The sequence below is a fragment of the Marmota flaviventris genome, chromosome 10 (assembly GCF_047511675.1).
Source record: "Marmota flaviventris isolate mMarFla1 chromosome 10, mMarFla1.hap1, whole genome shotgun sequence".
NCBI classification, from domain to species: domain Eukaryota; kingdom Metazoa; phylum Chordata; class Mammalia; order Rodentia; family Sciuridae; genus Marmota; species Marmota flaviventris.
In genome coordinates this window covers 113563162-113590853 of record NC_092507.1, presented here as the reverse complement: position 1 = coordinate 113590853, position 27692 = coordinate 113563162, and the positions used below count along the sequence as shown (strand labels likewise).

The 27692-nt window shown below is 40.9% G+C and overlaps 1 protein-coding gene and 1 long non-coding RNA gene across 4 annotated transcripts; one reads left to right on the top strand and one right to left on the bottom strand.

Annotated features, from left to right (window-relative positions):
• Positions 1-789: 789 nt before the first annotated feature.
• Positions 790-1507, bottom strand: LOC114104620 (uncharacterized). 2 transcript variants are annotated; one of them, XR_003584866.3, is made up of 2 exons: positions 1420-1507; positions 790-905 (listed from the first exon to the last, which is right to left on the bottom strand). It is a non-coding gene; the product is annotated as an uncharacterized lncRNA (long non-coding RNA). The 2 variants fall into 2 exon arrangements; XR_003584865.3 differs by having other exon boundaries at positions 1416-1500.
• On the top strand, positions 1439-27518 carry Ly9 (lymphocyte antigen 9). 2 transcript variants are annotated; one of them, XM_027950822.3, is made up of 10 exons: positions 1439-1598; positions 3618-3944; positions 14252-14518; positions 15019-15354; positions 16936-17205; positions 18640-18741; positions 19676-19729; positions 22871-23157; positions 24027-24098; positions 27186-27518. In XM_027950822.3, the coding sequence occupies exons 1-10, from the start codon at positions 1478-1480 to the stop codon at positions 27252-27254; spliced, it is 1905 nt and encodes a 634-aa protein (XP_027806623.3). In that variant the 5' UTR covers positions 1439-1477; the 3' UTR covers positions 27255-27518. The 2 variants fall into 2 exon arrangements, with proteins under 2 accessions (XP_027806623.3, XP_027806622.3); XM_027950821.3 differs by having other exon boundaries at positions 1441-1598; positions 22829-23157.
• The last annotated feature ends 174 nt before the right edge of the window (positions 27519-27692 follow it).

The following is a 27692-nucleotide window of genomic DNA, read 5'->3' as shown; positions in this document are numbered from 1 at the left end:
ATGGATACCCAGACTATGGTAATGGTATAAGGTACATAAAATCAGGCCAAATTTCTTGATATAGGCTCACTATGATGATACTACACTTAATATGGCAACCCAGGGATTTAAAAGGTCTCTATTGGTTGGTTGGTCAGATGAAGTAAGGACCAAAAGATCAACCACCACAAGCAAATTGGAAAAGCCTAACCTCCTTTAGCTTAATGTAGATAAAAATGTCTCAGACTTGGGACTACTGGATTGTTAGAGTGGATTTGTGATTTAAGACCTACTTGCTTACACTGGGAGAATCCAAAAGACATAACTTCACAGCCTCTCAATGGGTTCCCAGACTTGAGCCAGTTTGTAGACTCAGAATCCTTGAACAAGGACAGGCTGAATCCCCTGCAGGAAGGACCCCAAAACCCTAATGAAAATTTATGCTGTTAATTTTTCTCCCAATCTTCCCCCAAGGGACTTACAGCCCTTGAAAAGGCCAAATATGGATGCGGTAGGGAGGGGGAGATAAACAGATCTTTCAGAGTGGCTTTCAGAGATACTAAGTCACAATGGCCCTTTAGTAGAAGGGGATTATGGAAGTCAGGTTGTCACAAGAAAACAGGGAACTGAAACTCCAAACCTTGGATCTTGCTTTCTGACGACAGAAAATTTAAAGTCAGACACCAAAAGTCATGCAAGAGAACTCTATTATAAGTGAAAGTAAAGTAAAAGCAAAGTGAGGCTCAAGCAGAGAGCACTCGCAAGAGAGAGCGAGGGCCATCTCTAAGCAGAGAAGGACAAAGGACACAATGCTGTCTCCATGTTTATTACTTTTGATGTTTACCAGGAGAACTGTGGACCACATTCTGTACTCTCTGCCAATCAGGTGTTTAACTCCTCCTTCCAGCAGGCAGTGGAGTTTTTGTCTACAGGGAAGAAAGAAGGTGGGGGATCCATAAAAAATCAAGACACCTCCACTCCCACAGGCACCAGCTCTGGATCCCTCCGTTCTGTTTCTTAAATAGAACTTATTTTTTATGCTTGCCACAGCATTTCTCAGGTGTTTAATCTTCAACACCAGGGGAACAAGGACCCAATCCTGTTTTCCAAGATTAGGATCAGTGACATTCCATGTCACTCTCGCCAGAAGCGACATCCATATTCTGTTCACTATAAGCAAGTCACTGGATCCAGCCCTCACTGGAGAAAAGGTGATTACCCAAGGGCATGAACGCCAGGAGGGGCAGATCGTTAGCAGTCATCTTCAGGGGTCAGGGTTAGAACCCCAGTGCCTTGAAGCTACAGCAAGTAATGCTGGGAATAGATCTGAATCTTTACCCCAGCCTGAGGAGTTGAGGAGATCTGTGGTACTAACACAGACAAGGGTCCCTGAAACACACGCATCCACGCATACACAAACGTGCACACATACTCACATACTTCCGGAAGCTGAGGTAAGTGCTTCCTCCTTCAGCCTCAGATCTGAAAACAGACGGTCATGGAGGGCCTGAAGAATCATGCGGACAACTGGGTTGTAGGAGTGTTCTTCGATAAACCACAAGAGAGTCAGCCGCAAATATGTTCTGTGCTATGGACCTCTCTCCTCTTCCTGTTTGTGGGTAAGTCCACATTATGGCAACCATCACCTGTTAGTGGAATTCCTTGGAGGCTTGTAACATTTCCTGCCTGAAAGATTCTCATTTGATAAAAATCAAGAAACTCACCTCCTTTTGGTGATTACTCTGTGGATTCCACTTTATTTTGAGTTCTGTTTGTGTGTGTGTGTGTGTGTGTGTGCATTCACACACCATGAAGAGGCGATTTTCCTAGCCTCAGTCTCAAACAACTCTGGGCTCAAACTAGTTCTTCTCACCCTCACATTTCCTGCCAAGAAATGCTGTTATGAGAAATGCTAAGTTATGAGTTATGAGTTTGTTTCTGGTACAGTGTGGATACATCCACCAAAAGATGCAGGGAAGTTCTGCTGATGAAAAACCACCTGGCAATTCCCTAAAGAGGGGTCACCACTGCTAGACCTTCTTTCCACTTGCTGTCTTATTTTCCACATATCCTGTACTACTAAGACTTCACTGAGAATCTGGAGGTGGTCAGGGACCCTGAGCAAGGTAGCCTCTGTCTGGATAACCTTTTTTCCCCCCCACATTCTTCCTCTCCATCAAGTCCCAACTTTTGGGCTGGGCATGGTGGTAATGCCTGTAATCCCAGCAACCCAGGAGGCTTTATGATGATATATATAAAGTGCTTGGTGGAAGCTATGATTGTTGTTGTGATAATTACTGTTTTGTACATTCTTTGAAAGCAATTAAGGGATGGGTAAGTCATATGTAGTTATTACAATCTTTGAACCCTCCTTTTGTATTGGTCAAATGGTACTGTTCAAAAAAAGTGATGTTGTCACTATGCTGGGAGCTACATGGCACTGTTTTGTGAAACCCACATCCTGCTCCTTCTTCTGACAGCCTAAGAGGCTTTAATGTGAGAAGATATGAATTCAAAGTGGGTTATATGCACCCAGCCAAGACCCAGCATCTTCTGGGCTTCCAAGATAGGAGTGATTAATTTCTTTAAATTTTAGCTCCTTGTCTGTAAATAAAGATATATTCTGAAGCCGCTGGGTTTTCAGAATTCGTCTCATCCTCCTTCCTCCCCTCCACAATATATTTGTGCCTCTCCTCTTTCTCTATCTTCTATGTATTTTTCTACCTAGAATTCCTGGAATAGCCTGGGTCTTGAACCTACCTGATTTTGTCTACAGTTTCCAGAGTTCTAGCAGAGCCTGAGAAACCCAGAGCTCTGGGAACCCAGGGTAGGCCATACAGCAGATGTCAATAAGGTGTCTAGGAGAAAATGAGCTGCACTAGCCAAATGCCAGGCTCTGGTCAGCCTTGGAAACCAGGTTTTATCAGAAATATGCTTCTTCTCTAAAATGATAAAATCAGGAGCCTGCATCAATGATATCAATTATTCCTAACCCCCAGACTTAGCCAAAGTCAGTCTGAGATCCCCTGGACAATGAGGGGAAAGGTAGGCTGAGACAGAGGTGAGGAAACTCATTTTATTTTCAACACTTGGTTATGAAAATTGTCAAACACTCAGATAAATTGAAAAGATTTTGCAATGAGCACTCACAGGCCTCCCACCTAGATTCTACCCTTATACCACTCTCCTATCCTTCTCACCATCCACTAGGCATCCATCTACTCAAATTGTTTTTAAAAGAACTTTACCCATTCTTTCCAATTCACAGCAACTGCTTTCATTTAATTTTTACCATATTCCTTGAGGAAGGTGATGCAGACTGGAGCCCTTCAATCCTGTAGATAAATAAACTTGATTCTCAGAAAAATTCTGAAATGCACCCAAAGTCACAAGGCTAATTCCCCTGTTGGGACAGAAACATAAAAGTTCTGTTTTTCTGGTTGCTGTAGCTACTTTCATGGGGGAAAGTGTTCGGTGAATGAATGAATGACTTTGTTAGGCACTGGACCTAAAAAAGGAATCTCGTTTCATTTCTCACATGTAGCATTTTTGCCTGAAACATGTTTGTTGATGAGTGAATGAAGGCTGGGGCTTGAGGATTCCAGCTGCTCCTCTAAATCCTTCTTCTGTCTCTGCAGGACTAGGAGCCTCTGAAAAAGACTCAACCCCAATGGTGGTATCAGGGATCCTAGGGGGGTCTGTGATCTTCCCCCTAAACATCTCAGTAGACACAGAGATTGAAAACGTTGTCTGGAATGGCCTTGATGAAGCTCTTGTCTTAGCATATCCTGGAAAACATCCGATCTTTTTGGTCAAAAGCTCTGAGAGCCGAATAAACATCAGTGGAAGCTACTCCTTGTACATGAGACACCTAACCCAGAAAGATGAAGGATCCTACAAAGCTCAAATAAACCGAAAGAATTCTAAAGTCACCACTAAGAAGGAATTCATCCTGCATGTCTATGGTGAGTTCTAGAGAGCTTGTGTGGATTTTGACCTTTTGTTTTTAAAAACAGATTTATTTGTCTCTCTAGGATAAATATGACCACTATATTGGTTATTTTAACCCAATTCCATAGACACTGATATCAAGAGTGGAAAACATAACCATAAAATCCTTACGTGTTATAAAATTGCCATAATTTATGTAACCGATCTCTTACTTGTAAACATTTAGATCATTTCCAATCGTTTCCTCTGACAAACACTGCTTTAATGAATATTCCTGTGGACCTGTCTTTTCATGTGTATGTGAGTGGGTTATATTCTGAAAGAAAATCTATAGGATTGCTACGGTTTGGACATGAGGTATCCCCCAAATGCCTCTGTTAATGCAGAAATATTCAGAGGTGAAATTATTAAATCATGAGAGCTGTATCTAATCAGTCCTCTCTAGTTTGAACAGACTGACTGGTTGGTAACTGTAGGCAGGTGACATGTGGCTAAAGGAAGTGGGTCACTGGGGTCTGCCGTGTGAGGATGCAGCCCCTGCTTCACCTCCCACTCCTGCTTGCTGACTCCACTGGCCTTTCCCCCATGACGTATTGCCTCCCCTCAGGCCCAGAGCAAGGGAGACTGCCATCTATGGACTGTGATCTCTGAAACCCAAATAAAACTGGTCGTCCAACAACAAAAAAAAATTACTGAAAACAGGGATATATTCGTGGAGGCAAGTCACTGAGTTAAAAAGTGTATGCATTTTTTTTTATGTTGCTAGATATTTCCTGAGGCCTCCTTGGCTCTTAGATGGCTGCCCTTTCACTTTGTTCTCATATAGGAGTTCTTCTATGTTGTCCGTGTCCTGATCTCCTCTTCACATAAGGACACTAGTCATTTTGTATTAAGGCTCACCCCAACAACCCCATTTCAACATAATTGCCTTTTTAAAAGCCCCATGTCCAAATGCAGTCACATTCTGAGATACTGGTATGAGAACTTTAACATGGAGTTGGGGAGGACAGATTCAGTCCTAACAACTCTGGCCTCTGGTCCCCCAAAATTCATGTCCTTCTCATATGCAAAATACACGCACCCCGTCTGAACAGCCCCTTAAGTCTTAACCCATTCCAGCAGCAACTCTAAATCCAAAACCTCATCTGAATATCTTTGAAATGGGGTATGAATGAGACTTGAGGTACTATTCATCCTGAGGCAAAATTCCTCTGTGGTTGCGAACCTGTGAAACAAGTTAACTACTTCCAAAAAACAATGTTGGGACATCATAGGACTGACACTACCATTCAAAAGAGAAAAAATGGAAAGTAGAAAGGGGTTACTGGTCCCAAGGAAGTCTGCAATCTAGCAAGGCAATTTCCATTAAATTTTAAGGCTAAAGAACAATCCTCTTTGGCTTCGTGCTCTAGGCCCACTGGGGTGACCGCCCCATCCCCTCGGCCCTGGGCATCAAGAAGAAAACTGCCCAACCCTATCCCAGGCCTGTGTCCTCTAGGCCTATGGTGACAGTGGCAGCTCTGACAACCTCTGAACTTTGGTGTTATTCTTTTCCTTACTACAGTAGAGTTCTATCGACTTCGTTCAGAAGTCTGACAGCCTTCCTTTGCTTGTCCTGTAACTGTCCCCTCAGTCCAAGCTTGTGGCATGCGCCAAAATACCCAAGAAAAAACAATTTAAAGGAGGAAAGGGTTGTTTTTTTTTTTTTGGGGGGGGGGGGGGGTTGGGGGTTTTTTGTTTTGTTGTTTTGTTTTTGGCTCATGGTTTCAGAGATAACAGTCACTTGGCCCCCGCTGCTGTGAGCTTGTGGTGAGACAAGGAAGCTGTGGCGGTGCTCTCCTCCTGCTGACCAGGAAGCAGAGAGGGGCTGGGATGAAGAATGCAGGAACAAAATAAACTCTTCGAGACACACCCCAGTGGCCCACCTCTTCCAATCAAGCTTTGCCTTCTAAAGCTTCCACCCTTCCCAACAGCTCAATCAGATCAGGGACAAGCCTTCAGCACATGAGCTTTTAGGGACATTCCAGATCCAAAATATAACACAACTTTTCTATATAGTTGATTGGATCCATAAGTCACTCTCATAACCTATTAAGCAAGCATTGTCCAGCCACATGCTGTGTTTCCTCCAAACACACTTTCTTAATTTTTGCAATATGAATAGCTGAAAATTTCCCAAATCTTCAAGTATCTGGTTTCATCTTGTGTAATAATTCCTTCTTCAATGTATCTCTTTCCTCTGACATTTTGTGTAAACAGCAGGTACTGATACATGCAGTACCTTCAATATTTTACTTAGATAAGTAAATATATTATTTCTAAAATAATATATGTTTTAGCCTCAGCTAAATACCCATGTTAGTCATTTAAACTGTCTGTTTTCCACAAAACACTCAGGTGGCATAGGTCACTTTATGTCCCCTAGTTTCCACAAACATATTCCTCATTTCTGTCTGAGACCTCACCAGAAGCACCTTAAGTATTTATATTTCCACCAATATTCCATTCAGGATGACTCATAAGTAGCTCTAGGATAATAGAAGATTTTCCTACAGCTCTCTTGTTTTCTTTCCAAGCCGTCAGCAGAATCCCTTTAACATCTATATTTCTACCAAAAGCCTCTTTAATACAATCCGGGTTTTTCCTAACATGACCCTCAAAATTCTTCAAGTCTTTACCATTAAGCAGATCCCAAGTCACTTTCTATATTTCTATATTTTTTTGGTATTTGTTACACCAGCACCCTCCTTCTTCCAGTATCCAAATCTGTATTTGTTTTGTTTCCAAAATAACCTACTACAAATGGAGTAATTAACAGAAATGTAGCTGGACACAGTGGCACATGCCTATAATCCCAGCAGCTCAGGAGGCTGAGGCAGGAGGATGGAGAGTTCAAGGCCAGCCTCAGCAATTTACACAACTCAGTGAGACCCTGTCTCTAAATAAAATACAAAATAGAGTTGGGGATGTGGCTCAGGGGTTGAGTGCCCCTGAGTTCAATCCCCAGTACTGCACCCCCCAAAAAAAATAATAGAAATGCATTTTCTTACAATTCTGGAGGCCAGTAAAATGTCAGCAGGCCTGATTTCTTCTGAGGTCTCTCCTTAGCTTGAAGATGGCCAATGCTTCCTTTGCTCTATGTCCCCATATGACTGTCGTCTGTCCTCTTGTCCTAATTTCTCCTTCTTGTAAGTATACAGTCATTCAATTAGGGCCCATCCTAATGGCCCCCTTTTAATTGAATCATCGCACTGTCTAAGTACAGACATAGCTCCAAATACAGTAACATTCTGAGGTACTGAAGTTTAGGACTTCAACTTATGGACTTTGAAGGTTCATGATTCACGTCATAACACTTTCTATCAGGTAGCTGACCATTTTATTGATTTGTGGGATACTCTTCATATATTCAGGAAATAGACATCTATATAGCTAATAGAACTAGAATTAACCAATTCATTATGTACTGACATACAATTTCCAAGATGTATTATTTTTTTCAGATTGAATCCAGGGCCTCAAGCATGCTAGGCAAGCTCTCTACTACCTAGCTACACCCCCTCACCACCAGCCCTTTTATATTTTGTATTCAGTTATTTTTAGACAGGATCTTGCAACTTAGTTACCCAGTCTGGCTTGCAATTTGCAATCCTCTAGGTAGCTGGGATTACAAGAAAGTGCCACTGCACCCAGCTTATTATTAATTTTTAAAAGGTTTCAGAGAGTGTTATATTACACTATTTTACACTATTATATATAGGTATGTATAAGATAAATATATATATTATAAATATATATATTTATATACATTATATATAAATATATATTATACAAGACTACTATATATATTTATGTGTATATATTATACAATATGCATTATATATAGTATATATTTATAATGTGAAATTATACAATATATTACATTATATATATTGTGTGTATATTTTTTTTAATTTTTATCATTGGTTGTACAAAACATTACAAAGCTCTTGACATATCATATTTCATACAATTGATTCAAGTGGGTTATGAACTCCCATTTTTACCCCAAATACAGATTGCAGAATCACATCAGTTACACATCCACTGTTTTACATACTGCCAAACTAGTGTATGTTGTATTCTGCTGCCTTTCCTATCCTCTACTATCCCCCCTCCCCTCCCCTCCCCTCCCCTCCCCTCCCCTCCCCTCCCATATTCTCTCTCTACCCCATCTGCTGTAATTCATTGCTCTCCCTTGTTTTTTCCCTTTCCCCTCACTTCCTCTTATATGTAATTTTTGTATAACAATGAGGGTCTCCTTCCATTTCCATGCAATTTCCCTTCTCTCTCCCTTTCCCTCCCACCTCTCGTCCCTGTTTAATGTTAATCTTCTTCTCATGCTCTTCCTCCCTGCTCTGTTCTTAGTTGCTCTCCTTATATCAAAGAAGACATTTGGCATTTGTTTTTTAGGGATTGGCTAGCTTCACTTAGCATAATCTGCTCTAGTGCCATCCATTTCCCTGAAAATGCCATGATTTTGTCATTTTTTAGTGCAGAGTAATACTCCATTGTGTATAAATGCCACATTTTTTAATCCATTCATCTATTGAAGGGCATTTAGGTTGGTTCCACAGTCTAGCTATTGTGAATTGTGCTGCTATGAACATCGATGTAGCAGTATCCCTATAGTATGCTCTTTTTAGGTCTTTAGGGAATAGTCCGAGAAGGGGAATAGCTGGGTCAAATGGTGGTTCCATTCCCAGATTTCCAAGGAATCTCCAAACTGCTTTCCAAATTGGCCATACCAATTTGCAGTCCTACCAGCAATGTACAAGTGTACCGTTTTCACCACATCCTCGCCAGCACTTGTTATTGTTTGACTTCATAATGGCTGCCAATCTTACTGGAGTGAGATGGTATCTTAGAGTGGTTTTGATTTGCATTTCTCTGACTACTAGAGATGGTGAGCATTTTTTCATGTACTTGTTGATTGATTGTATGTCCTCCTCTGAGAAGTGTCTGTTCAGGTCCTTGGCCCATTTGTTGATTGGGTTATTTGTTTTCTTATTGTTTAATTTTTTGAGTTCTTTGTATACTCTGGATATTAAGGCTCTATCTGAAGTGTGAGGGGTAAAAATTTGTTCCCAGGATGTAGGCTCCCTATTTACCTCTCTTAGTGTTTCTCTTGCTGAGAAAAAACTTTTTAGTTTGAGTAAATCACATTTGTTGATTCTTGTTTTTAACTCTTGTGCTATGGGTGTCCTATTAAGGAATTGGAGCCCGACCCCACAATATGTAGATTGGAGCCAACTTTTTCTTCTATCAGACGCAGAGTCTCTGATTTGATACCAAGCTCTTTGATCCATTTTGAGTTAACTTTTGTGCATGGCAAAAGAAAGGGATTCAGTTTCATTTTGTTGCATATGGATTTCCAGTTTTCCCAGCACCATTTGTTGAAGATGCTATCCTTCCTCCATTGCATGCTTTTAGCACCTTTATCAAATATAAGATAGCTGTAATTTTGTGGATTAGTCTCTGTGTCCTCTATTCTGTACCATTGGTCCACCCGCCTGTTTTGGTACCAGTACCATGCTGTTTTTGTTACTATTGCTCTGTAGTATAGTTTGAAGTCTGTTATCGCTATACCGCCTGATTCACACTTCCTGCTTAGAATTGTTTTTGCTATTCTGGGTCTTTTATTTTTCCATATGAATTTCATAATTGCTTTCTCTATTTCTACAAGAAATGCCGTTGGGATTTTGATTGGCATTCCATTAAACCTATAGAGAACTTTTGGTAATATCGCCATTTTGATGATGTTAGTTCTGCCTATCCATGAACAGGGTATATTTTTCCATCTTCTAAGATCTTCTTCTATTTCTCTCTTTAGGGTTCTGTAGTTTTCATTGTATAAGACTTTCACCTCTTTTGTTAGGTTGATTCCCATGTATTTTTTTTTTTAAGGATATTGTGAATGGGGTGGTTGTCCTCATTTCCATCTCAGAAGATTTGTCACTGATATACAGGAATGCCTTTGATTTATGCATGTTGATTTTATATCCTGCCACTTTGCTGAATTCATTTATTAGCTCTAGTAGTTTCTTTGTAGACCCTTTTGGGTCTGCTAAGTATAGAATCATGTCATCAGCAAATAGTGATAATTTAAGTTCTTCTTTTCCTATTTTTATGCCTTTAATTTCTTTTGTCTGTCTAATTGCTCTGGCCAGTGTTTCAAGAATATGTTGAACAGAAGTGGTGAGAGAGGGCATCCCTGTCTTGTTCCAGATTTTAGAGGGAATGCCTTCAATTTTTCTCCTTTCAGAATGATGCTAGCCTGAGGCTTAGCATAGGTAGCTTTTACAATATTGAGGTATGTTCCTGTTATCCCTAGTTTTTCTAGAGTTTTGAACACAAAGGGATGCTGTACTTTGTCGAATGCTTTTTCTGCACCTATCGAGATGATCCTATGGTTCTTATCTTTAAGTCTATTGATGGGTGAATAACATTTATTGATTTCTGTATATTGAGCCAGCCTTGCATCCCTGGGATGAATCCTGCTTGATCATGATGCACGATCTTTTTGATATGTTTCTGTATCCGATTTGCCAGAATTTTATTGAGGATTTTTGCATCTATGTTCATTAGAGATATTGGTCTGTAGTTTTCTTTCTTTGAAGTGTCTTTGTCTGGTTTAGGAATCAGGGTGATGTTGGCCTCATAGAATGAATTTGGAAGTTCTCCCTCTTTGTGTATTTCCTGAAATAGCTTGAAAACTATTGGTATTATTTCTTCTTTAAAGGTTTTGTAAAACTCTGCTGTATACCCATCTGGTCCTGGGCTTTTCTTAGTTGGTAGTCTTTTGATGGCTTCTTCTATTTCCTCAATTGATATTGGTTTGTTTAGGTTGTGTATATCCTCCTGACTCAATCTGGGCAGATCATATGACTTAAGAAATTTATCGATGCCATCACTATCTTCTATTTTATTGGAGTATAAGTATTCAAAATAATTTCTAATTATCTTCTGTATTTCTGAAGTGTCTGTTGTGATATTGCCTTTTTCATCCCATATGCTAGTAATTTGAGTTCTCTCTCCTCTTCGTTAGCATGGCTAAGGGTCTGTCGATCTTATTTATTTTTTCAAAGATCCAACTTACTACAAAACTTTTAGTTTTGTCAATTTTTTCAATTGTTTCTTTTGTTTCAATTTCATTGATTTCAGCTCTGATTTTAATTATTTCTTGCCTTCTACTACTTTTGCTGTTGTTTTGCTCTTCTTTTTCTAGGGTTTTGAGATGAAGTGTGAGATCATTTATTTGTTGTTTTTTTTCTTTTTTTAAGGAATGAACTCCAAGCAATGAATTTTCCTCTTAGAACTGCTTTCATTGTGTTCCATAGATTCCGATATGTTGTGTCTGTGTTTTCATTTATCTCTAAGAATTTTTTAATTTTCTCCTTGATGTCTTCTGTAACCCACTGATCATTCAGTAACCTATTGTTCATTCTCCAAGTGATGCATGATTTTTCCTTCCTTCTTTTATCGTTGATTTCCAGTTTCATTCCATTATGACCAGATAGGATGCATGGTATTATCTCTACTCCTTTATAATTTCTAAGAGTTGCCCTGTGACATAATATATGATCTATTTTTGAGAAGGATCCATGTGCTGCTGAGAAAAAAGTGTAACTGCTTGATGTTGGGTGGTATATTCTATATAAGTCTAGGTTATTAATTGTATTATTGAGTTCTATAGTTTCTTTATTCAACTTTTGTTTGGAAGATCTGTCCAGTGGTGAGAGAGTTGTGTTGAAGTCTCCCATAATTATTGTATGGGCGTCTATTAGACTCTTGAACTTGAGAAGAGTTTGTTTGATGAACATAGCTGCACCATTGATTGGGGCATATATATTTATGATTGTTATGTCTTGTTGGTGTATGGTTTCCTTGAGCAGTATGTAGTGTCCTTCTTTATCCCTTTTGATTAACTTTGGCTTGAAGTCTATTTTATTTGATATGAGTATGGACACTCCTGCTTTTTTCCGAGGTCCATATGAGTGATATGATTTTTCCCAACCTTTCACCTTCAGTCTATGTATGTCTTTTCTTATCAAATGTGTCTCCAGTAGGCAGCATATTGTTGGATCTTTTTTTTATCCATTCTACTAGCCTGTGTCTATTGATTGGTGAGTTTAAGCCATTAACATTTAGGTTTACTATTGAGATAGGTTTGTATTTCCAGCCATATTTGTTTATTTATGTTACTTAACATGATTTGTTTTTCCTCTTTGATTATTTTTTCCCTTTACTGTACTACCTCACGCTGTTGGTTTTCATTGTTATTTTCCATTTCCTCTTCCTGTAATGTTTTGCAGAGGATGTTTTGAAGAGCTGGTTTTCTAGCTGCAAATTCTTTTAACTTTTGTTTATTGTGGAAGGTTTTAATTTCATCTTCCATCATGAAGCTTAATTTCACTGGATACATAATTCTTGGTTGGAACCCATTTTCTTTCAGCGTTTGAAATATGTTGTTCCAGGATCTTCTAGCTTTCAGAGTCTGTGTTGAAAGATCAGCTGTTATCCTGATTGGTTTACCCCTAAATGTAATCTGCTTCCTTTTCTCTTGTAGCTTTTAAAATTCTCTCCTTATTCTGTATGTTGGGCATCTTCATTATGTGTCTAGGTGTGGATCTTTTATGATTTTGCACATTCGGCATCCTGTAGGCTTCTAGGATTTGGAATTCTGTTTCATTCTTCAAGTCTGGGAAGTTTTCTCATATTATTTCATTGAACAGTTGCTCATTCCTTTGGTTTGGACCTCTATACCTTCCTGTATCCCAATAACTCTTTTTTTTATTTTAATTATTATTTTTTAGTTTTCGGCAGACACAACATCTTTGTTTGTATGTGGTGCTGAGGATCAAACCCGGGCCGCACGCATGCCAGGCGAGCACGCTACCGCTTGAGCCACATCCCCAGCCCTCCCAATAACTCTTAAGTTGGTCTCTTTATGTTATCCCATATTTCTTGGGTGTTCTGCTCATGGTTTCTTAACAGTCTCGCTGAGCTGTCTATGTTCTTTTCCAGTTGAAATACTTTGTCTTCATTGTCTGATGTTCTATCTTCTAAGTGTTCTACTCTGCTGGTAGTACTCTCATTTGAGTTTTTAATTTGGTTTATTACTTCCTGCATTTCTAGGATTTCTATTTGTTTGTTTTTTATAACCTCTATCTCCCTGTATAGTTGATCTTTTGCTTCTTGGATTTGTTTATGTAATTCATTGTCAAAGTGATCTTTCATTGTCTGATTCTGCTGTCTAATGTCTTCCTTGAGACTCCAGATCATCTGAAGCATGTATATCCTGAATACTTTATCTGACATTCCATCTGCTGCAGATATTACCTCTTACCTCTTCTAAAGTTGAGTTGACCTGCATTGCTTGTGGTCCTTTCTTTCCTTGTCTTTTCATACTGCTCATGTTTCTTTCTGCTTTGTGAAAGTGTTGTGTTATTGATTTTCCCCCTATATATTTATATTGCTCTTGTATAGTTGCAAAGTCTCCCTTTTGTGGAGAAAGACAATGTTGTGTGTATATTTATATTCTCTGTAGAGATCAACAAGAATCTAACAGTAACTGCTTCCAGGGACAGAAATTCTTGAGAAGAAATAGGTGAATGAAGGCAAAAAAGAACTTACTTTTCTTTCATTATTTACCATTTTATATCTTTTCAATTTTGTGCATGTATTACCTGTTCAAAAAAAAAAGAAATAGAATATACACACATGCATATGTACGCATACACACATATACACATATATGTACACATGGGTTGAACAGAGGAGAAGGAATAAATGGGAAGGAGACAATCAGAAAGAAGGTCTGGAAACACAGCAGGTCCTAAATTAAGACCAAAAGGCATGGACAACTCAGATTCTAGAGATTAAGCTCCCCTCTCCCTAGGGTTTGGGGCTGGGTCATTCATCCATTTATTCAACAAACATTCATGAGCATTTTCCAAGGACCATGCTGGGTGTTGGATGTTCAGATGCAAGCATGGTCCCTGTCCTAAAGGAGCCTGCATATAGTTAGGGGAGAGAGAAAAAATAATCTATATAAATAGGCTACAATTCATGAATAGGTTACTATTAATCTTGAGCCGTGATGATAACACCTGCAGAGGATATTATGGAGGCACAGAAGAGAAACACCCAACCTAAGCTGCAGAAAACACTTCCCTGGAACAAGTAATGTCAGCCTCCCTGCTGCCCCCAGCTTCTTCTGTCGGTCCTTTCCTGCTGAGGAAGGGATCTGAATGTCCTCTCAATGTGATTGTCCTTGCAGAGCACGTGCAGGAGCCTCAAGTCACCCTGAAGTCCATAACCATGTCTGAGAATGCTTCCTGTAACATCACCCTGATGTGCTTTGTGAATGGTACAGAAAATGGTGTCCAATACAGCTGGACCTCAAGTACTTCTGAATCCTATAGTGGCTCTATCCTCACTGTCTCCCCAAAGCCCTGTGATCCAGACCTGTCATACACCTGCACAGCCCGGAATCCAGTCAGCCAGAGCAGCTCCCGCCCTCTGCATGCCTGGCAGTTCTGTGCAGGTAACAGCTCCACTTAAGCCTTTCAGGGAGTTCCAGAAACAGCCTAGCCACTGTGGGATCTAAACCACGGGGTTCTGGGAGAACTCAGATGGGACAGAGAAGGAAGAAGACAGGCCCCAAAACTCTGTTGTCCACTCTCAAGAGCCTCAAATAGGCTACCAGGACTTGGGAACACTCAGGACACTGTGAAACTCTTAAGAGTAGAGCAAGGGAGAAGACAGTGTACACGGAGGGGTCCAGATGGGTCTTGGCTTGAGTGGAGGTGTCCCCTGTGGTCTCCTCAGAAGGGCCAAGAGGACTAGACAAGTCAAGTATGCAATGGGCAGAGCCAGGCCAGACACGTGGTTATGGGGAAGCAGCCGGGATGCCACATCACAGGAGGAGCCGGGGGAGAGAGGTAGAGGAGGAGGACCCCCAGTCCCCTTCAGGATGGCTGGGGGTCAAGGAAGGTGGGGAAAGTGGCTAAAGCTGCAATATCTCTTCTCTGACTGCAATTCTAGGAACCTCCAAAGGAAACACAATGGGGGAGACGGTGGTAGGGACCCTGGGAGAGCCAGTCACCCTGCCCCTGGCCCTCCCAGCCAGTCAAGACACAGAGAACATTGTCTGGATGTTTAACACATCTCTTATCAGCAAAGAGTGGAAAGGATCAGCAATGGCAGATCCACTCGTTACACCCAAGGGTTCTGATGAGAGCAGGGTGTGGGTCTCCAGCCAAGACTACTCCCTGAAGATCAGCCAGCTCAAGATGGAGGATGCTGGCCCCTACCATGCCTATGTGTGCTCAAAGACCTCCAGAGTCACCAGCATGAAACACGTCATCCTGCTCGTCTACCGTGAGTCTCTGGGTAGAGCGCCCATCATGTGAAACTTCTCTCCCTGAGAAGTTTCTCCTCTGATGCCTCCCCCACCCCTTCTCTTAGGCCTCTCTTTGTACCAAAATGCCTCCAACTAGTAGGACAGCTATTCAGTTCACACCAGTGAATTCACAAGAGGAGAAATTACAACCAGCAACAGAACAAAACCTATCTATCAAGGTGCCCCTTGCTCTTCACATTAGCCCTCGACCACCCAGCTTTCATTAACTGCCTTGTCCTCTTGCATTGGTTCTCAGATGGCACCAGGAACCTGCACTTTTGTGAACCATTATCATTTTGAATAAGGGTAGAACTGACTGGGACAGAATTAGAGGAGTCTGTGGAGAAACCCTTGGTGTCAAAGACACTGTGTGCTCCAGAAGATGGGCCACCAGCCCCACTGAGTGGGAAAGACAGATGCACATTCTTCCCCCTTGCATAGGAGCTCAGTGTGGCATTTTGCATGGGTTAACTCTTCTGTACCATTCAAATATGGTCGACATAGCCCCCCCACTGAGTTTACTGGTGTTTAGGTACCCGTGAAAAGAATCATCATCTATCCATTGTCCTGTTAAAATATGCAACAAGTTGGTCAAGTCCATGTTCATTGCATATACTCAAATGATAAAAGAACCAGCAAGATTAAATATAAATAACAGACTAAGAACTGTGTCAACCTATTTCTTTTAAAAATAACTTTATTTTAAAATATATTTAATTTAATCTTTAGTTAATAAAATTTCTTTTTAAAATAACATTTTCACTTTTTTTAAAGAAAGAGAGAGAGAATATTTTAATATTTATTTTTTAGTTTTTTTCGGTGGACACAACATCTTTGTTTTGTATGTGGTGCTGAGGATCGAACCCGGGTTGCACGCATGCCAGGCGAGCGGGCTACCACTTGAGCCACATCCCCAGCCCCTTCACTTTTTTTCTTTTGGGCATGTTTTACCACAGGGCTACATCCCCAGTCTGACAGGGTCTCCCTAAGTTGTTGAGGGTCTTACTAAATTGCTGAGGTTGGTCTTAAACTTGTGATCCTCCTGCCTCAGCCTCCCAAGTCACTAAGATTGCAGGCATATGTCACCACAACCAGCTTTAAATAACATTTAAAAGAAACATTTTAAATGTGCTAATGTTTATTGAGCACTTGTTCCGAATTAGGTGCTGTGCTCACCTCTTTATATTCCTTCTCTCACATAAGCAGACAAATTACATGATAGAACCTCAAAAGAACCTTTAACGGGCCTTCAAAGTGAGTGGAAGCATTGACTTATTTGTGTTGATTGGTTTGCTCACTTTCTGCAGGTATAGTGTATGGAATAAGATGGTTTCTTTCTTTTTCCCCCTTTTATTAATTGCCTTATTTCACACCTGACCATCAAGGGCCACAGAAGGGAAATGATGTGCCTATGATTAGGTGGATAGGAATGCTCTGAAATACTTGTGACTCCTGGGGGCACTGTCTCCACAGGGTCAACACACAACTTCATGAATAGGTTTTGAATGAACGAAGCTGTAGGCTTCCCTCCTCATGGCTCTGCCTTTCTCCCCACACAGGGAGGCTGAAGAAGCCTAACATCACCTGGAGCCTCATGCACACTGAAGATGACATCTGCAGGCTCAGCCTGACCTGCTCAGTGGAAGATGGTGGTAACAATGTGACCTACACATGGAGCCCCATGCAGAAGGGAGCTATTCTATCCCAAGGGAGCTCGCACCTCAATATCTCCTGGAGAAGTGGTGAAAAATACCCCAACCTCACATGCACAGCCAGAAACCCCGTCAGCAACAGCTCCTGCCAGTTTCTGTCTGGGAACATCTGTTCAGGTTGCTCTTCCTGTTTACTCAGGTTACCAGGGCCTGGGGCCTCAGTTCCAAGAGAGTTTGTGTTCCAAGTGGTTCTTTATGAAAATCAGTGAGGGAATGAGGGTGAGAGTCCTCAGAGCAGCACATTTTGATAGAAATGTGTGTAATTTTTAATATTCTAATAACCACATTAGAAGAAGCAAAAAAAAATTTTTTAATAATGTTTTTTACTTAACCCCAAACCCAAATATCAAATATAATCATTTCATGTTTATTCAAGACAGGAATTATTTACAAGATAGTTTACTGTATTTTTACTTTGTCTTATTTTTTTAAGCCAGTATGCATATATACTGGTGCTAAGTTTTTAGCAGAAGTATTGGATCTGTTTTCAGATTTCAAAAGATTTACAGTTGAAGAAATAACCTTTCATATGCCAATTTTCCCAAATATACTGATCGGTTTTTCAAGAAGGAATTGAGGGCTGGGATTGTAGCTCAGTGGAAGAACACTTGCCTCACATGTGTGAGGCACTGGGTTCGATCCTCAGCACCACATTAAATAAATAAATAAATAAATAAGTAAAGATATTGGGTCCATCTACAACTAAAAAAATTTTTTTAAAAAAAGAAGGAATTGAGTAGCCATTTTAATATTTAAATTTAAATTAATTAAAATTAAATAAGCAAAAGTTTCTCAGTCACACTAGCCACATTTCAAAGGCTTATATTTGGCTTATGTCTACCCTATTGGACAGCAAAAAGTTCAAGATTGATGGGAAACTGACTGGTGTAGGAAGAATAAAGGAACACAGGCTGTGTGAGTGGAACTAGAAAGGAAACCCTGGTAAGTCTTATCAAATACCAGGCCCTATCCTCGATCTCTGAGATTTTGCAAAATCTTTTCAAGAATCAAAGAAAACAGGTATTCTTATTATTCCCCAGTATATAGACAAAGAAACTGAGACTCAGAAAGGATAAGGTACTTGAGCAAGGTCACACAGTAAAGTATCCTCTCCTGTTCTCTAGAGGAAAGCAGAAAAAAGGTAAGATCTACACAGGATCCCACGAGACTGGGTCAGGCTATATCTGGCAGACAAACCTAGAGTTCCGCTCTGTAGGAATCTGGACTCTTTCGGCCTTGAACTTGGAGGAAGCTCTTAGACAGACAGGCTGCCTTCAAATCCCAGGCCAGATACTTCAAACTGTGACACTGGGCAAGCCATAAATCTTTCTACCAAGGTAGTATATCTGCCTTCTGAACTGCTGTCATCTCTGACCTAGAACAATGCTTATTTTTAAAAAATGGTTATAAAACAAATGAATGAAAAGAATCATTTTAGGCAATGTCGTGGGAGTTAAAGAGTTAGGTAAGATGGCCACTTACCTGTTCTGTGTTTTGCTCTGATCTCTTTTGTCATTATTTTTACTAATATCACTCATTTCCTCTTCAAAGGGACTAAGAAAAAAAGACATTTTTGGATTTGGCTCTCCCCGGTTATCATCCTTCTGATCTTGGGCATCTCCAGCTGGTACATTTGGAAGAAAAAAAGATCGTGTAGGTTTCTGAGATTAATGGCATCCATCAACATGAGTCTATTTCCCTAGGACCTTTGGAGGCCCCTCTGTCCTCATATAATCCTTTTTTATCCCTTCCATCCCAAGACCTCGCTTCTCCAAGTGATATGGGGATGAGTTTTAGTAGAGACGCTCAGTTAAGGATAATTGAAACCCAACTAACATTAGCTTAGACTTTAAAAGGGATGTGGGGAAGGGCAGGGAACATGATTTATTGTTCCAGGACTCACATAATCAATCTGTGGAGAAGAGGAGGATGGAGTTGGCCTTAATGTACAAATGTTACCAGAGGCTCAAAAATCACACGAACTCTCCATTTCTCATCTCTGTTTTGCTTTTTTGATCTCCTACTACAGACAGCTGAAGGGCAAAGGTGGAGGTGAGGGGCAGAGATTTACCACAACACAACAACTGGTGTTTCCAGACTGGCACATACTAACAACGGACACCACAGAAAAGTTCCAATTTGAAAAATGTCAGAAATATTTCTGATTGGCCAGGCTAAGGTCATGTGATTGCTCTGTGGGCCAATCACCATAGTCGAGGGGATGTACTACTAGAGTTGCCAGTTCCCTCTAGAATCTTAGTATTAAAGTGGAAATGAAGGAGTTTCCAGAAAAGAACAGGGAGGCCTCTGAAAGAATCACTTTGAACAGGCAAACTACTATTAGTGGCTATGACAGAGGAGTTAGATCTCTCCTTTTTCAGAAGGATGGCAGGAAACTCCACAGCTTTCCTCTCAGCTGAAGATGAGCCTAAACTCTGGTCAACTCTTGCCATGTTCACCCTCTTCCTTAAAGTTTCTTCCATGTCTGTGTCCCCGGAAGTCTCTCCCCTCTCCATTGACTCACAGAATCAAAGATATCTCTCTCCACACAGCCATCTTGATAACCTTCTTTAACTTGGTTTCCCAGATTCCGTGCCAGCCTCCAGTTCCAGCCAAGCTGAGGCCCCATCTGACCCACCAGGTAATATCAATGACATAGGCTGTGGGGCCCCAGATTGAGATAGAAGCTCCAAAGCCTGGCTGCTGAGAGTGTGGCCTGCCAACTGGCAACATGAGCATCACCCAGGAGTTTGTTAGCTTGTCCGAGTCTTGGGCACTACCCCAGAATACAGAAAACAAATCTGCATCTTAGCAGGATCCACAGGTGATTCATATGCCCACTGAAGTTTAAGAAGGGACAAACTAAAGGTGGGTGGTTTGGAATCAAAAACCTCAACCAAGATGGACCCCTTTGAAATGCTCACTGGAGCTAGGAGGGTCACTCTGGGATCTCTCGGGTTCTTTGAGCATTGACTGGCATCACTTGAATGTGGGCTACCTTGAGGTTGGAGTTATTTTCTCCACTCTTGGGGTAGAGAAACAAAGGACAGATGGAATAACAATATATCCTAAATTTCCACTTTGAACTCCAGAGCTGTAGAGTACAAAGGAACCCCCAAAATCTGCCCACTCGATCACCCCCTGCTTTTGTCTTCGTGATGGGTATCCCCAAGGAGATGCAATCAGAAGAGGGACAGGAGGCTGGGGGCTCAAGTCATCTGACAATGGCAGACTTTCCTGATAGGAAAGTGTAAGCAAATCAATGGGGTCAAGAAATGCCAATGAGGTTAGACCATAGATCTTCACACTGGCTCCCTCCTCACATCTAGCAGGACAGAACCCTCATCCCTCCACCCAGTCTGGGCCCCCCTCCTTGAATTCTGCATAAGAGTAGAAGTAAAGATGGATTGAGTACAGCACCATCATTCCTGACCTCCTCCCTCCCCCAGCACCTCTCTTCAACCCCCAAGAACCCTTGCTTCTCCAATCTCTCCCCTCTCTCCAAGGTCTAATTCTGTACAGTTACTGCCACTGCCTTAGTTTATACTGTCACCAATTTTTTATTTGGTTGAAAAGGGTTTTTTTTTAATTTAAAGTCATATATTCACATGGTATACTGGTAAAAGTAAACAACTTTCCAAATCTCAACCCCCAGTTTCCAGGTCTGTCTCTCACAGAGATCACTGCTAAGCATGATGTATATCAAAATCCTTTAAGATGCTCTTAATGTATTTACAGAAGATATATATATATATATATATATATATATATATAGAGAGAGAGAGAGAGAGAGAGAGAGAGAGAAAGAGAGAGAGAGAGAGAGAGAGAAGAGAGAGAGAGAGAGAGAGAGAGAATTGAATCCACGGTGCTTAACCACTGAGCCACATCCCTAGTCCTTTTTTCTAAATTAATTTTTTATTTGTTTTAATTAGTTATACATGACAGTAGAATGCATTTATGCACTTTGATACATAGATGGGATATAATTTCTCATTTTTCTGAGTGTACATGTTGTAGTCATATTGGTCATGTAGTCACATATATACATACAGTAACAATGTCTGTTTCATTCTACTATCTTTCCTATCCCCACACCCCCTCCCTCCCCACCCATCACTTTCCTCTACCTAATCTAAGGTAACGTTATTCTTCCCTAGTGCCCCCTACCTTATTGTGAATTAGCATCCACATATTAGAGAAAACATTCGGCCTTTGGTTTTATGGGATTTGCTTATTTTACTTAGCATGATATTCTCCAACTCCATCCATTTACTGGCAAATGCTATAATTTCTCTCTCTAGTCCTTTTTAAATTTTTCATTTCAAGACAGGGTCTTGCTCAGGGCCTCACTAACTTGCTGAGGTTGGCTTTGAGCTTGCAATCCTCCTGCCTCAGCCTTGTGAGCCGCTGGGATTACAGGAGTGTGCCAATGCACCCAGCCCCTCCTCTCTATACTTTTTACTCACCACTTTGCAGAGCTCAACTCTGACCTACTCTAAAACCACCCACGACTCCTCATGGCCTTTGTCAGTTGTTTAAAAGGCAACATAACCTAGTGGTCAGGTTTATGGATTCTGAGGTCAGAGAATCCAGTATTTATACTCTACCTCTCTTCCTTATCAGCGATGTGATCTTGGGAAGTTCAGTTTCTTTACCTTGCGAAATGGAGGCATTTACCTGCCAGAGTTGGTTTGTGAATCAAGTGGAGTGATGCCCACGTTGGTCGCTCTATAGATAGTAATCACTATTATTGCTAAGTATTGGGACAAGCCATTCTTTACCTAATTTTTTCCTACACAAAACCCCTAGGGGGCAGTATTGAGTAGTGGTTAAGAACCTCAGAGACCAGGTTACTTGCATTCACTTACTTGGGCCCACACTTAACCTTTATGTGCTCCATTTTTCTCATCTGCAAATAACAAATAAGCATAGCTCTTGTCTGCCTCATGGAGTTTTAGATAAGCTTACTCATGAAAAGCATTTAGAACAGTGCCTGATACAAAATCGACATTTAGTAAATGTGAGCCATGTTTATCCCATACTCAGGTCAAATGGGCTATTCAATGTGTCCAGAGGCAAAGCTGATATTCACTGGATGTGACATGCTAATTGTTCACAGCAGGTGCCCATTCTGATTGTACTCTGCCCAGGCCATTGAAGTCATTAAGTATTTTGAATATCATCCCTTTCCAAAAGTGAGGGTTCTCTAAGATTTATACCTCCTGTAATCATATTATTACCTCCATCAAGAATTCCCTCTCACTCAGCAAAATCCTGCCCCTACTTCAAGGCAAACTCTATTCTACCACTTCAAGAGAGTGCCTCATGGTTCTCCTAACCACAGATCATCACCTCTCCCTTCTGCACTTTGCTCCTTTCCATGTGACACATGTCAGAGCTGGCCTTACACTAATTGACTTATGTGTGGATCTGACCACCACAACTAGATAGTGGACTCCTCCAAAACCAGTTGTAGTTTATCTTAGTGTCTCCCCACTGCTTGATGTGGTTTATCCAACTAAGAAAGCTCTGATAAAAATTGCTGAATACATCATATGTCATACTGGATGAATGGGTATCAGATAAATCAATAAATGAGTGCTTGAAAGGAATGAGAAGGGGAGAAAAACCTAAATGAAGATAGAAAAAAGTCTTCAGTTCATTCAGCCTCATCGGGGCAAAGCAGGTTGAGTCCTTGCAGCAAAAGAACAGTAGGGGTTGGTGTGCTTATGTGCTCCAGAATCCACGGCTGGCCACACCATATACACCATGATCTCCCAAGGATATGAGAAGCTGGACCCTCTCCCGAAAACTGCCAGGCCTTGGTCTAGGCCCACCTCAGACACCAGCTCCAATAGCAGCACCACGACTGAAGAGGATGAGGAGAGGACCCAGATGCACAATTCTGTCAATGGAAAAGATATGGTGTATGACTTGGTCACTCAGAAGGACATTGGACAAGACTTGGACGCTGAGGGGCAAGCAGAGTTTGTCATTCTAGATGACAGAGCAGTTGGATCTGTGGTTGGAAAGAATTTGGAGTATATACAAGTGGTCCTTAATCTGCAGGTGAGCCCTTCTGATCAATGCACCCTTCTCTAATGGGGGTGAGAGCCAGCATGTCATGGGGGGTTCTTCTTCTTGCCAAGGAGGGTGTAAGCCATCTGAAAACTTAAAGTCTCAAATATTTAGGGAAAAACAAAACACAAATGATCAGAAATATATTTACAAAAAGCAAAGCCCCTGGTAGATCTAGTCCACATGGGCTCTGGAACAAGACAAAGGAAAGATGGCTCTGGTGGTTTATTTAAGGGGGTACATCAACGGCAGGGATAAGGTTCCAAGGGCAGAGTCTTGCTTTGTGATATCTTGTAGTCAGCAAGTTGATTGGAATCTTGGCAGGTCACACCCATCTCAGGTGCTGTGTGGGATCTTTGGCAGAGCTTAAGGGGAACATCCACCTGCATCAGGTGGTCTATCCTTATGGGGGTGCCCCGGGAAGTTCCGAATGCCAGACTTATCCCCTCGCTAGGCTATGACATGCAACACACTCCATACACAGCCCACGGATGGCTGGTGACACTTCTCCACCCACTTCTAGGACCATCTAATTAATATCCAGGATCATGAGTTCCTCCAAACTGGGGGACCAAGGCTGGGTATGGGACAAGGGATATACCAACAGGAACTCATGGCTCTATCTATGTTTACCAAACCTTGGGGTCCCTTGGAATGCAGAAATTGACTCCTCAGTTTCCATTCTTGGACGTTAATAAGGGAGGAGTTGCAGAACCAGGAGCCCTATCCACTGAACCACAGCAGCTCCCACCTTTTATCTGAACCAAGAACCTGGTGGGATGTCCTCTCTCCTCAGTGGTTGAGGGTGAAACTCTCTCTCCTTTGGAAATTAAAACTAGTCTGACATTGTTCTGTTGCAGGAAAAGAACCCAATTCCTCAGAAGAAAGAGAACTCAGCCACAATCTATTGCTCTGTACAGAAACCTCAAAAGGTGAGAACAATTTTCTGTCTTCCAAAGCCCATAAAGCCAGTGGTGGTAGCATATGCCTATAAGCAACTCAGGAGACTGAGGAAGGTGGATTGTAAATTCAAAGCCAGCCTCAGCAACTTAGTGAGACCATGACTCAAAATAAAAATAAAAAGGGCCGGGGATGTGGCTGAACCGTGAAGTGTCCTGAGTTCAATCCCAATCCTCAGTACAAAAAAAGAAAGAAAGAAACTATTTCTCAGACCTTTTGAACTAAAATTTGTAGATTTCCATGACTGAGGAGCTTAGATTCTACCCAATTAGATATCACTCTGATATACTCCAGGGGCAACAAAGGTGCTTAAACAAATAGTTCTGATTTGCATCTATGTGAATAAAGGTTGGACATTTCCAATCAATTTAATAATATCTTGATATGTTGATTATTCTTCACCTTGACCAGAATGAGAAACTATAAACACAAACACTGTTCTATATATGTGTCTGCACACATGTAAATGTAAATACTATCCTATATGATGTGATTTTATTATATATATATATATCTGCCTAATCCTAATCCAGCAAAACAGTGACTTTCCATAACAATTAGAAATTAGCCAACAATTTTATGTCAACAATATGTACTACAAACTACAACACATAGGTTTTATTAGAGTGTTAAAAATATCCCTCAAGGTAGAATTTACCTTTAAATAATAATGATGATAATTACTTTTATATTAATCTGTACAGTTTACAAAACATGAACAAACACCGTCACCTCTGATCTTTGTAACACCTCTAGAAATATGTTGTCATCCACATTTGAGAGCTAAAGGAACTGAGATTCAGAGAAGCTCATTTGGCCTACAGTCACACAGATAGTCGTTGGAAGTTCCAGTACTGAGAACCACAAGGAGTTTAAAGAAAATCTTGAATAATCCTTAACAGTTAACTTTGATCCATATCTGGCTAGCCACTCCATTTTCACCTTCCTGATAACATGGAGTCCATTCATGCTTTTGCTTCCAAATTTCCCCCACCTCCAAATTCCCTCCTTGTAACACATTCAAAAAAAGAGTTTTAAAAACAAAATTCTAAAAGTTTTTTTTTAATTTGCTACTTATCTGAAATTGATGAATCAATCAGTAGGTATTTATTGAGTCTCTTTGTCTGCCCAAAACTGGCCAACTGCTATGGGTACTCAGACATGTTTAAAGCACCATCCTTGGCCTTGACAGGACTGTAGCTCAGTGGCAGAGCGCTTGCCTGGCACATGTGAGAAACTGGATTGGATCCTTAGCAGCACCACATAAAAATAAATAAATAAAATAAAGGTATTGTATCCATCTACAACTAAAAATATGTGGAGGAAAGGGCACACTCTTACATTACTGGTGGGACTGCAAATTGGTACAACCAATCTGGAAAGCAGTATGGAAATTCCTTGGAAAACTGGGAATGGAACTACCGTATGACCCAGCTATTTCACTCCTCAGTTTATACCCAAAGGACTTAAAAAATACCATACTACAGGGACACAGCCACATCAATGTTTATAGCAGCACAATTTACAATAGCTAAATTATGGATCCAACCTAAAGAAAATGTGGTATATATACACAATGGAATATTACTCAACATTAAAAGAGAATAAAATCATGGCATTTGCAGGCAAATGGATGGAATTGGAGAATATAATGCTAAGTAAGCCAATCCCAAAAAACCAAATGCTGAATGTCTTCTCTGATATAAGGGTGCTCATTCACAATGGAGATGGGGGGAAGCATGGAGGAATAGACAAACTTTAGATAGGGCAAAGGGAAGGAAGGGGAGGGGGGGTTATGAGGGAAGGAAAGATAGTAGAATGAGACAGACATCATTATCCCCAAGTACATGTATGAAAACATACAAGAAAAAGAAGACAGGTAGAGTTGATTCCATCAGCTGAAAAGGGAAAAGTGTGGAATTCCAAATAGAAGTGGGGGAAGTAATGGATATTACTGCAGAAAGTTTTCATGAAAAAGAAATTTAAACCAGACTTTTAAAGATGGATCCAATGTGCTCAGTAAACACTTGCTCAAATGTACATTTCAGTTCACCCATCACCTGCCTCATCCTGACTTCCAAGATTGGGATGGAATGCTTAGCCAGCAAAGGACTTCACCTTATCTGTTCTATTCTCTGCATTCCCAGAGCTGCTTTCCACTCTGGTCTGGTACTTTGTGTTTAGGTCAAAACGGGTTAAACTTAAGGTCATAGACTTTAAGGTCATTAGTTCCTGCTGAGTTTCCCAATGACCATGAGTTGCCACACTTGGTCATTCCTCTATGGCACTCACACCATTCCAGAGACTTGGATCCCCTAAACCCACTGTCACTTGCAGTGTAAGAGGAAATCAATGTATTTTCTCAGCCAAGATTTTGAAAGAATTTAACCCTGTCTTTCCGAATTTTCAGGACCAGGAATTCTAGTTCTGGGTCTTCTAAGGCCACTATTGCCTACTTGATCAAGAAAATTCTTAAACCTGCTTTAGTTTTCTGACACATTCTTCTGCACAATATCTCAAGGAAGGTCTATGCTATTCCCAAGCTGCTGCTTGTACCTAACTTCCCCCTCCTCAGATTTCGTCTGTTCTTCAGAGCCTTCCCTGGGCTCTCTCAGACAAGGGATTCAGAACCCTTGGAACCTGGAGATCGAATGACCTTGACCATTACTTTGGAACTTAGCCTCTACTATCTGAATTATCTCCATATAAATGTTTCCCTTGTTTCTCCAGCTAGTGCATAGATTGAGATCACTCAACAGTAGCTTCTTGAAGGCAAGGCATTTTATTGTCATTTTTTTAATCCCCTGTATTTTCTCTACTAAAATGTCTAGTATTGCCCTTGTAGAGAGTCCAGCCCACAGCATTTACCATTAAAGGAATCTCCACAAGTGCTTGCTTGATGGCTCAATACCTAGGCCATTCCACATGACCCTACTCCTACAGCATAGACTAACCATAGTCTGGCCTTGCCTTCCTCTGTCTCATCAGCACAGGGCCAAGAGAACCAAAATCTTGAAAGGATTTATTAATCAAATTCTTTGTGTTCTTTTGGCTCCCAGGTGGTGCCACCTCCACAACAGGATGGTCTTGAGTCTCCTGAAATCCCTACCTATGAAAATTTAACCTGAAAAGTAAAACAATTGCCACCTCTTTCCTGGGTCCCCGTCATTTTGGAAAAGCAGCTGGACCTCATAAAAGTGGAATATTCCTGCAGATAGAAGCACATCAGACTTTCTGCAGTGACTCAGACATGCTCGGTTTGACCCCTCCCCCCTACTTCTCACCCCTGTGGCCTCCTAAACCCATTACTATTTCAGACACAGGCTCCTTCTTGGATCTACATAAAATGATGCTCGCATAGTATTTAAAATAAAGAGTGCAAAATAACTAAATGTCCATTTTGTGAGAGTCTTGTTAAATATATGATAATATACCAAGCAGGAATAAACCCTACCACTTGGAAAGAAAGCAAAGATTAACAAACTAGTATGGAATGAGCTCTAAAATACACTGTAGACTGCAAAGAACAAAGTCCAGGACAGTGCATACTGTATAGTACTAGTTGG